General features: G+C 43.8%; 1 protein-coding gene across 1 annotated transcript; it reads right to left on the reverse strand.

Annotated features, from left to right (window-relative positions):
• Positions 1-1,860: 1,860 nt before the first annotated feature.
• On the reverse strand, positions 1,861-5,846 carry LOC137356715 (Ig heavy chain Mem5-like). Its single transcript, XM_068022436.1, has 6 exons — positions 5,713-5,846; positions 4,539-4,877; positions 4,130-4,435; positions 3,172-3,291; positions 2,967-3,025; positions 1,861-2,538 (listed from the first exon to the last, which is right to left on the reverse strand). The coding sequence occupies exons 1-6, from the start codon at positions 5,753-5,755 to the stop codon at positions 2,494-2,496; spliced, it is 912 nt and encodes a 303-aa protein (XP_067878537.1). The 5' UTR covers positions 5,756-5,846; the 3' UTR covers positions 1,861-2,493.
• Positions 5,847-12,061: the final 6,215 nt, after the last annotated feature.

Consider the following 12,061-nt stretch of genomic DNA (forward strand, 5'->3'; position numbering starts at 1 on the left):
AATCCAGAGACTTGAGCACAAAAATCCAGGACACTCCCAGTGCCAGTGCTGAGGGAGCGCTGCAATGCTGGAGAATACGCCTTTCGGGTGAGACGTTAAACGGAGGCCCCCGTCTGCCTCTCAGGCGGATGTGAAGCATCCCACAGCCGCTATTGGAAGAAAAGCAGGCGGAAAACACACCCTATTTATTTTTGGCCCTCAACCAACATCAGTAATAGAGGTGTCCTGATTATTATCATATTCTTATTTGTTGGATCTTGCTCTGTAAATCTTGGCTGCCGCATTTTCTACATTACAACAGTGACCACACTTCACTTCAAGAATACTTCATTGACTGTAAAGCGATTTACAACCTCCTGAGGACGTGAAAGGCGCTATAGAAATGCATCTTCTTTCTTATCTCATTCCGCGTTTTACTCGCATTTGTCATTAACTACAGATCAAAAGGTCGCCGCCGACTGATCATCATTTATGGGCACTGGGTGTAATTTTAATGCGCTCCTGTTCTTATTGAATAGAAGTGTACAAGATTATGACAGGCTGCAATAAGTTAGACATGGAAAAGCTGTTCCCATTAACAAATGGTAAAAGTATTAGAGGGCACAGATTGAAAGTTTTTGTCAAAAGATGTGAGATATTATGAGGAAGCACTTTTTTACACAGCGGGTGGTAATGACCTGGAACTCGCTCCCCTCAAGGGGGTGGAAGCGAAGACAATCGATGACTTCAAGAGGAAGTTGGATGGTCACCTGAGAGAAGTAGACTTGCAGGACTCCGGGGATCGAACCGGGAGTGGGACTGGCAGCATAGCTCTGTGGAGAGCCGGCATGGACCTGATGGGCCGAATGGACTTTTTTGTTGCGTAAATTACTCTATCAGTCTATCAATGCGGGCAGGGTCATTCCCTTTGATCCCTACACGTGTGCATCAAGTGATCTGAGCATTCAGGAGCTTTATACTGATAGTGAATGGACTGTGTGTAATTACATTAGAGCCAGGCAGTTCATGGCTGACGTCAGGAAGCACTTCTTCACATAAAAGGGAGTGGAAATCTGGAACTCTCTCTCCCACAACGCTGGGAGGTGTCAAATGACAATTGGAAATGGACATTTCTTTGTGGGATGGGGGTAAGGGGATTAAGGGGTACCGAACCAAGGTAAGGAGATGGAATTAAAAGTCAAATCAACCATGATCTAATTGAATAGGGAGAAAACTCGAGGGGCTGAATGGCCTCCTCCAGTTCCTATGTACCTGCTGCCAGTAGGATTAGCCGATCAAATATTAATAGGAAAATTGAGGACTGATGTCAGCAGGTTCATCACACAGAGAGTGATCAGCACTGGGAATGGTCCTCTGGGTTGGGCGGGGTGTGTGAACTCCCCTGGAGTCATTTCAGAAACAGTTCACTGTCCTGAGGGGTGGGGAGGACTGACCCTTTCTGGGTGGATGAGCCATGTTGAGCAGAATGACCTTTTCCAATTGCATCATCCAACAAGTGTCTCCAAATCCTCTTTACAATATCTGTACAGAATGTATTTTACAGCAGAATAAGCCGTTGTGAATTTGGGAATGTTTTCTATCCGCTCGGGACATGAATCACAAGAGGTTGCCGATTTGATCAGAGTTTAATAACCAACTCAATTACCCAGTAATCATCACACCAATGGTCTTAAGCCCAACTTTTTAATGTATATGAAATTAAAGATGGACCCGGAATATATCACCCCATCTCAGTGAACCATTGAATCTTACTGTCATATTTGACTGATTTTCTAATGTGAAGAGCGAATTGTGTTAACATTTGTGATTATTCACATCGCCAGCAAACCGTTTTACTGCCTAAATCACTGAACTACAATATCAAAGAGCAGATTTATTTAAACTAGTGTGTTTGAAGAGTAACTGTAACAGTGTTCACTCCCAGGACACAATCAGAGAAAGCTCGGCTTCACTAACACTGCAGCTTGAACATTAATGCAGCTTAAATCCCGAGTCAGTGTCTGAACCCTCCTGTCAGTCCTTCTCCCCACTTTTAACCCGCGCTCATTTACTCTCTAAATGTCTTTGTCAATTGATTTGGGAGATATCCTTAGCGAATCTAGATTGAACCATTTAACAACTGGAATCACAAACTTATCATTGGTTTACAAATCCCTTTGTATTTGTAACTCGGACATTGAAACATTGTAAAGATTGTTTGAATTATATCCCGCTCATATGCTATCTAAAGATGCACAATGCAATTAAAAATCACCAATCCAGGAAAGTGGAAACATGTCGAGACTGAAGTGAAACTGCAGGCGATTTATCATCGTTAGAATAGCGGATATTCAGAGGGAATTCACAGATTCCGTTTTGGGTGCAATCGGAAAATTGCGGCAAACTTTGGCTGAAATTCCGCCTGTTCGACTTAATCACTCTCCGGTCAAACAGAGGAAACTTTCTGCAACATGTCATATCCCGGAAGCAGGGTGTGAGCGCTTCCTTTTGCCATCAGAGTGTGGGATTCTCGTTAAACGCCAGGCGAGCGTAAAGTGTCTGTGAGAGAAAACAGAAACTATTACCGGAACTCAGACGATCATCATAGGAACAGGAGGAGGCCATTCAGCCCCTCCAGTCTGTTCCGCCATTCAATTAGATAATGGCTTCTCTATATCTTAACTCCATCTACCCGGCTGTTCTGTAACTCCTAATCCCTTACCCAACAAAATCGATCACGCTCAGGTTTGACATTTTCCATTTGACTCCCAGCCTCAACAGCTTTTTGGAGGAGAGAGTTTTAAATTTCCACTCCCCTTTGTGTGAAAAAGTGCTTCCTGACATCACCCCTGAACAGCCTTACTCTAATTTTAACATTCTGCCGCTTCTTATGCGAGCTTTCTAGACTCATATGAGAATAACTATGAATCTTCAAATTGGATTAAAAATCAATGAAATATAATAGTAACAATTTCATTCATATTTACCTCCTTTTCTTGTGCACGTGGTCTGGAATCCGGCAGTTCCTCATCACTGTTCATGTTGCCTGATAGAAAGAGAAACTTAAACTAAGTATAAATGTCCACATTTCACACTGAACCAGTCCTCTAACGTATAAAGAGCAAATAACACAATAATAAATGGATGGATTGAGAGCGCCGCGGAGTTGCAGCGCCTCCCGACAATTGGTACCTGACTGCCGCTTCCTGCAGCTTCTTCCCGCGGTGAAAACAACCATCCCGAGAAGGAGAAGCGCCGCCGCCGACAAACTCCCGTAAATCGGTAAAGTGCAGGAGGTGTGTCGCGGTGAGTCTGCAAAAAAAAAACTTTCATTAATAAAGTTTATGAAAAATAATTAAACAAGTGAAGAAATGTTGGAAAACTGAATGTGTAATTTCACACGCAAATCGGAAATTGGTTTTACATCTTCAATTATCCTTAAATGGAACAGATATCTGACAGCAGAATGTTTAACTAGGAGAGAGATAGATAGATAGATAGATAGATAGATAGATAGATAGATAGATAGATAGATAGATAGAAAGATAGATAGATAGATAGATAGATAGATAGATAGAGAGAGGCAGAGAGAGACTGTCAGAGCAAGTATCTTACACCACACTGTTTAACTAGGGCAGATAGAAATTTTGACAGACAGATTAATAGATAATTATATCGGCAGACTGGAAATACAATCGCATCTTCCAACTTTACGAAAAGACCAATCAGACACTGATCTCCAACCATGGAAGAATGCCCAGCTGGACATTAGAACTCTTAAGAGATGCGAACAGGGGTGGTCCATTCGGCCCCTCGAGGCTGCTGCCCCATTCAATAAATTCAAGGTTAATCTTCTGCCTCAATGCGGTTATCCCGTCGAATCCCCATATTCCTTAATTCCCTATCAGTCTCTGTCATGAATGTACTCAATGTCTGAGCACCCACAGCTTTCTTGGGCAGAGAAGACAGATGGACTTAAGCACTCAGAAAGATAAACACTGAATATTGATATGCGAAATGTCGATGATGAGATCATTATGTATGGACACGTGGAAAGACAGAGGCTTGTAATGTACAAAGTTTTCCAGTTATAAAATGAGCCTCACATCAGCATTAAATACATTAGTAAAGGGTCACTGTTAATAGTTACCTCTCTGAGATGATAGATTTTCACTGATAAATTTCTCTGCAGAGTTGATTTGAACAGTGCAAGTACAGACAACGCCGCTGCTCCAAGTTTCCACCGAGACGTTGATGTGACTCCTGAAACTATATGTCCCGTCCTCGTCTATTGCCCCGGAATCGGTCTGTCCCTCGCTAATCTCACCGGAAACATTCCAGCGGATGGGAAGGGAATGGGGAGACAGGCCTCTTACCAAACACATCAATGGGACCCTTTCCATGGAGGAAATTTCAGCCGGCGGTGGAGTTAAGAGAAACACGGCCGGGGGACCCTCTAAAGTGGGGAAATAAAACGGAACTCGGATTAAAAATTTTAAAAGACACATTTTAATTGATATGTTAATGTCCAACTGAATGAAATAGTCAGCAAGATTTACCTGTAACCACCAGCGTGGAGCCATTTCCAAATATTCGGGCCATGTTCTGGTGACTGCGGCTTGCACAGTAATACATCCCAGAATAATTTCTCTCTACATTTGAAATCACCAGAGCATAATTACCCGATTTACCATCAACCTCACTGGAAAACCTTCCATCTGCAGGCTGTTGTTTGCTCACTTTGTAAAGGAGCTGCATGTCCCTCCGATGCTGCTGTCTGTACCAGAAGACATAGCTATCTACTAACCTTGTGGTGTAGCAATTCAGTTGAACACGGCTTCCCACAGGGACTGTTTGAATCGGCGGAGACTGGGACAAGACGGTCTGAGAGACAACAACTGAACAGGAGACAAAACATATTCACGTCAGGTTATGGACCCCCGAACACAACCTTCGGCCAAGAGACCGAAAAATCTATAACTGCGTAGAAATTCGCATTGGCAGCACATGTCGGAAAATCGGACTATTAAAATCCTGGGTACCTATGCGCCCGCCGTGTTGGCTGCGCCGTTTCTACCCTCACTTTCAAGAGGCCCAGACCGAGTCCATTCACCGCCAAATCTAGTTTTCTCACTAGGGAGGAACATGGAAACTGTCTGAAGTTGAGATTTAAAGAGCCTGTTTCAAAGCTACATTTTCCAGCTATGATTTTCCTCATCTACCAGGAGGAAATTCAGTTTCGGATAAATTCCATTCACGGAAGTTAGTGATCCAATTTCATGTCGCTGTATTGTCATTGACTGGAGAACATATTTTTCAAATTAACTGAATACATTCGTTTTTCTTATTAAAATGTGCGCTTATTTACATGTTATCGAATCCCACAGTGCAGAAATAGACCATTCTGCCCATCATGCCTATGTCGGTTGTTTGAAAGAGCTATCCAATTAGTCCTACTCCCCGCTGTTCTTTCCCCCATCGCCCTGCAAAATTTCCCCCTTCCAGTATTTATCCAATTCCCTTTTGAAAGTTACTTTTGAATCTGCTTCCACCGCCCTTTCAGGCAGCGCATTCCAGAACCCAGCTCACTGCGTGAAAAATTAAAACTGCACAGTCGGAGGCCATTTGGCCCATTGTGTCTGTGCCGGCTCTTTGAAAGAGCTATCCAAACCTTTCTTATTTATTCTATCCAAACTCTTCTCCACTCTAACAGAATATGTCAGGATATCTCACCCTGGATGAGATGGGACAATGCACAGACATCGAGGAAGCTCATTGTCCGTGACCCCGCCGATGATCTCTGAGCTACCGGTCGTAACTCACTGAGAAATCGCTTTGGTTAGATTGGCGCTGAAGGAGGTGTGAAATGAAGAGCAGATGGCGGAAATTGGGCTCCGTGTTTATTAATAAATGCACGACTGGACTGATAGTGCCGAGGTGGAGAGCTCTCTGTGGGTTTCCTGTTTTTACAAGGTCGAGGGCTGACACGCACACATACAGTATTTGTTTTACAAAAAGCCCCATGTTTCTACTCATATTAGTTAGACCACACTTGTAGTTACAATTCACAGTTCTAGTCTCCATAATATAGAAAGCATGCCGAAGCACTGCAGAAGTTGCAATAAAAATTCACGAAGATGATACCAGAACTGAGAGCTTTCTCCAGATAAGAGAAGGCAGAGGGGTGACCTGATAGAGGTCTTCAAAAATTATGAAAGAGTTTGATAGATAGATGCAAGAAGATGTTTCCACTTGTGTGAGAGGCCAGAACTAGGGGGCCATCAATATAAGATAATCCAATGGGGAATTCAGGAGAAACTTCTTTCCCCAGAGAGTGGTGAGAATGTAGAACTCGCTACAACAGGGAGTGGTTGAGGGGAATAGCAGAGATGCATTTAAGGGGAAGCTGGATAAACACATGAGGGAGAAAGGAATAGAAGGATATGTTAATCGGGTGAGATGAAGAGAGGGGGTGGGAGTAAGCTCATGTGGGGCATAAACATAAGCACGGAGCAGATGGGCCGAATGGCCTGTTTCTGTTCTGTACTCTCTTTGCAATTCTATTTTTTAAAAACATAATTGAAATTCTGTGCACAGTCCAGTTTGTCAAGGGCAGATATTTAAGGTGTTGGGGTTAGTGCAACCTTTTGGCTTTATGTAGTGTACATATGCTACTCTGAATGGCAGGTGGCACCTTGGGGCGATGCGTGCAGCAGGGGCAGAATTATACCCGCCTCCTTTAATGGCTGGCAAATAGGAACCTGAATGTTGCGGGGAGACGGTGGTGTAGTGATAATGTCATTGAACTACTAATCCAGAGGCCCCGGATAATGTGCTGGAGGCAGAGGTTAAAATTCGACCACAGCAGCTGGTCGAATTTCAATTCAATTCATTAATAATGAAACAATCCGGAATTGAAAGCTAGTCTCAGCAATGAAGCCACGAAACTGTCATCGATTGTTGCAAAAACCCATGTGGTTTACTAATGGCCTTTAGGGAAGGAAATCTGCCACCCTTACCCGGTCTGGCCTACATGTGACACCTGACCCACAGCAATGTGATTGACTCTTAACTTCCCTTTTAAAAAGTCACTCAGTTGTCAAGAGCAATCAGGGATGGGCAAACAAATGCTGGCCTTGCCAGCGATGCCGGCCTTCCTTGAAGGAATGAAAAAAAGTAATGAATTCAATGCATCAAAGGGCTTGGATTTCAAAAACACCTGACCCGACCCCCAGGTTTTCCGGAGCTCTTTACCGCCAATTGAAGTACTTTTTCGAAATGTTGCAATTCAGGAAAAACAGCAGTAAATTTGTGCACTGCAAGATCCCACAGACAGAAATTTAATAATGGCAGCTATTTTAGTGATGTTGGTTGAGGGATAAATAATGGCACCAGGACACTGGGGAGAGCGTCACGTGCTCTTCTTGCAATTATGTCTATGGGATCTTTTATGTCCACCTGAGAAGGCAGACAGGGACCTCGGTTTAATCTCTCCCTTGAAAGATGGCACCTCTGACACTGTGGCGCTCCTTCAGTACTGCATCGGCAGCATCAGTCAAGATTATGGGCCAAGGTTTCTGGAGTGGGACTGAGGCAAGCTGCCCCTGTTTAGCACTCCAGGCTACACTGCCCACAAGAGGGAGGAGCCTTGTGTCAGATAGGAAGTGACAACCATCTTTCGCCCTGTAGAGAGCTCCTGCAATAAGTGGGAGCATTTGTGACAGGTGGGAGAATATTTGAAGGAAGCTGCCAAGGTAAGACTATGTTAACACATTATCATAAAGTGAAATTTCAAGTAAGACTCGGGAAATGAGACTGAGGGTCATTAGCACACTAATAGTACATAAGTGACAAAGCGTTTTCAAACATGGCCTTTGTACGTACAAAGGGGGTTCACATCGAGGTACAGAGAAATGACCGAACCATACATTTAGTCACAATGTACAATGTTTATGGAAGAGGGATCTCACAGCACATGATGCACTCGCACGTTCCTCTCCTATGCAACATGTTGAGGCTGAATCAAGCAGTTCACAAACTTGGTGTCATATTTGAACCCGTTCTTGGCTCAGCCTATTTGTTTTTGGTAACATTCATTCGTGGCTTTGTTAAACCTGAATATTCGAAAACACTCCCACCTTCTACCCTCAGCAAACTTACGGTCAGCGAACACTCTGCTGTTCTTGTCCTAATTTGTACTAAATCCTGTTTGCCCACCAACCCTATGCTCCCTGACCTGGTTAAGCAGCTCTCCATTTGCCCCCTCCCAATCTCAATATCCTCCTCCAGCTCTAGAGCCCCACGACATCTCTGTGCTCCTTTAATTCGGACTTCTTAAGCATACCTGATTTCAATCGCTCCACCAGTGGCAGCCATGCCTTCGGTTGCCTGTGTCCTAAGCTTTGGAATTTTCCCCTCTCACTAGCTCTGAAGAAATGTCACTGACCTGAAACGGTAACACCGCTGCTCTCTACACAGATGCGGCTACACACGCTGAGTATTTCCAGGATTTCTTATTTTTAATTCAGATTTCCAGCATCCGCGGTATTTTGCTTTTATATATGTGGCCTGAGCACTGATCTACACAAGGTTAAGAAAGTTTAAGAAGCTTTAGAAACCAAACACTCTCGTGATGTGCTGTGCTCAGGATAGTCCTCATCTTTCACTTTAATGTAGTTAGTGGTCACACGAGAGCCATTAATAATTTTTACTCACCAATACACTTAAATAACCCAGTGCACGCAGTGCTTTGAGAATAACCTCCATTATACTCACAGGCAAACCTATTTAATTAGCAGGTTAAGCCTGGTGCCGCTGCGACAGTGCATTCGTAGGGACACAAGCGTAATACGTCATGACACAAGGTTAATATGTAAATACGCTCGTGGTCACGCACACTAATCGACTCCACCCACCATCCGTGCACATGCTCAGTGGCGACACTCTGCGTCTTTTGTTCTGTGGACATTTCACAGACATGATTAAACATGTTCAGAATCCTGACTTCCTTATCCAGGAGCAGGGGAACAGGAGTAGATCCAAAGTGGATTCTCCCACAATTCCCACATTGAGCGGCTGCTGTCACATTTCAGTTCACTCACAAACTGGATAGACCCGCTTGGTGCTTTCTGCTCCCATTCTACACACGTTACTGTGTCTCCTAACATAACACCGCCTACCAACCTGGATATAAAACGCCCTATTTCTTCATCAGAGTTACTAACAAATATGATGGAAGGATTGAGGCCCCAGCGCCGATCCACAGATCACTTGCCACAACTTGCCAACCTGAGACCTCCTTTTTATCCCCACTTCCTGTCTCCTGCCTCTCAACCAAATTCCAACCCAAATCGAAAGGCTGCCTCCAATTCCATGCAATGTCAATTTTGACACTAAACCTTTGTGTAGGACCTGATTAATGCCTTCTGGGAGACCATCCAGATAACATTCATGGACACTCCTTTGCCGATGGATAGTGACAGCCGCAAGAGATGGAACTATATTAATCAGACATGATTTAACTTTAACAAAGCCATGTTGGCCCCTCTGCTCAATTTATATTTCCTTAAGTGTTCACTCAATCTATCCCTGATGACAGAGCTTCCCCACAACTGATGTTACACTGACAGGTCAGCTGTTACCTGGTTCCCCTCTCCCATCCTTCGTAAATTATCCAATATATGAAGTACTGTGTACAGTTATGGAGGGCGTATCGCAGAAAGTGAATTTTGGATGATGTGGATACTCACCAGAATGTTACTGGTAATCCAGGGATTACATGATGAGGAACGATTACATAATCTAGGCATGTATTGCTGGAATATGGAATGTTAAAGGCCGATTTGACTGAGATTTGTAGGATTTTGAAAAGGATTGATAGGGTACATTGAGAGAAACGATTCCTCTAGTAAGGGGCTATGTCCTGAACAAGGAGACATGTTTTTTAAAATTAATAAATCCAATGGGGAATTCAAGAAAAACCTCTTTTCCCAGAGAGTGGTGAGAATATGGAACTCACTACCAGAAGGAGTGGTTGAGGGGAATAGCAGAGATTAGTGTTTCTGTACTGTAATTACATTAAATGTTGTCTGGGCTGTAAATTATACTCTCAGTCCCCTCAATGTCACTTTAAGTGTTGAATAAAGTTGGACCATATTAATTTCAGGTCAGCATTTCATCTTTATTAAGAGCTGTATGACACAAGTTCCCAAACACAAAACGGTCACCGACTAAAGGGGAATCCGTTCCCATTTTACACACAGAGAAAGTTAACACACAGGAAATTGGGGACAATTCTACAGGAAATTTCATGTCACAAAGTCAGAAAATCATTTCACCCGCTTCTGATATTATTCAACATTCGGGTTGTCCGCCAAAAACTGACATTGCTACAGTGATTACATTGCAAAACAACAAAGAAAAGAAGATTCCACATATTGAATAATATTTCATCAGCAATAAATCAAACTCTAAGCCCCAGTTGCCCCCTCTCAGTCGGAACAAGCGGTGGAGCTGATGGTTTTGAGGAGAGGTGAGCTCAGAGAGCCGTGGTCCACACTGCAGGTATAGCTGGAGCCCTTATTCCAGGCAGTGGCGGGGACTCTCAGGTAACTGCTCAGGCTGCAGGTTTGATCACTGTCCGTGGACACGGTGCCTGTGGTCACCCCGCTGTCTGTCTCTTTATCATCCACTCTCCAGAGAACCCGCATGAAACCTGGCTTAAAGCGGCACACCAGGCAGGTCAGAGTAGCCCATCCGGAGTCTACTTCTTCCGAGGAAGGAAGGAGCAGGAGAACCGATGGTTTCCGATCCTCACTACCTGTTTGTGAGGGAAAAGAAAATTCATTAATATATAACCCATTAGCAGTGGGACAGATTGACCTGAAACCTGATTGGATGCTGCATTAACTCTCCTGATCCACATTAGCTTCAAAATGAATTACTGATCCACTCAGGAGTTCCAATAAATTCTTAGATCTCTAGCTCCTGAGCTAATCTGTCAATTCCTTTTCCTACATTACAACAGTGACTACACTTCAAAAATACTTCCATTGCCTGGAAAGCGCTTTGGATCCCGAGGACCTTAAAACTGCTTTACAAATGAGAGAATCGCAGACAGGGAGGGAGCAGCGGGAGACCATTCGGCCCATCGTGTATGTGCTGGCTTTTTGAAAGAGGTACCCAATTAGTCCCCACTCCACCCACTCTTTCTCCATAGCTGAGCCAATTTCTCCCCTTCACGTATTTATCCAATTCCCCTTTTGAAAGTTACTATTGAATCTGCTTCCACCGCCCTTTCAGGCAGCGCGTTCCAGATCACAACAACTCGCTGCGTTAAAAAAAAATTCTCCTCATCTCCCCCTCTGGTTCTTTTGCCAATTATCTTCAATCTGTGTCCCTCTGGTTACCGACCCTCCTGTCAGTGGAAACAGTTTCTCCTCATTTCCTCTGTCAAAACCCTTCATGATTTTGAACGCTCTGATTAAATCTCCCCTTAACCTTCTCTGCTCTAATGAGAACAATCCCAGATTCTCCCAGTCTCTCCACATTAACTGAAGTCCCTCATCCCTGGTCCCATTCTGGTAAGTCTCCCTCCGCACCTTCTCCCAAGACCTTGACAGTGTGACGTCCAGAATTAGACCCAACACTCCAGCCGGGGCCTATCCAGTGATTTATAAAGGATTAATATATCCTCTTTGTTTTGTACGATCTGCCTCTATTAATAAAGTCCAGGATCCCATCAGCTTTTCAAACAGATTTCTCATCGTGTGCTGCTGCCGTCAAAGATTAGCACACACTCAGCCCGGGGTCTCTCTTTTCCTGCACCCCCTTTAAAATTGTATCATGAACAAGGCAACCGTTCTTTCTGGTAAAATGTTAAGGTTAAAGAGGTGAATTCACGGAGCTGTGACCTGCTTTTCACGGAGTGTCATTTTTTCTCACATCACAAACAGCACAGATTCAACACAAAGATACCAGGGATAAAAGTGTTCAATTGTAAGGAATGGTAGCATAGACTAGACTAGTGTTCCCTGACAACAGAAAATTGAGGGCCATTTGTTTGAACTCTTTCAGATGAATG

The sequence above is a fragment of the Heterodontus francisci genome, chromosome 46 (assembly GCF_036365525.1).
Source record: "Heterodontus francisci isolate sHetFra1 chromosome 46, sHetFra1.hap1, whole genome shotgun sequence".
In the NCBI taxonomy this organism is placed as follows: Eukaryota; Metazoa; Chordata; class Chondrichthyes; order Heterodontiformes; family Heterodontidae; genus Heterodontus; species Heterodontus francisci.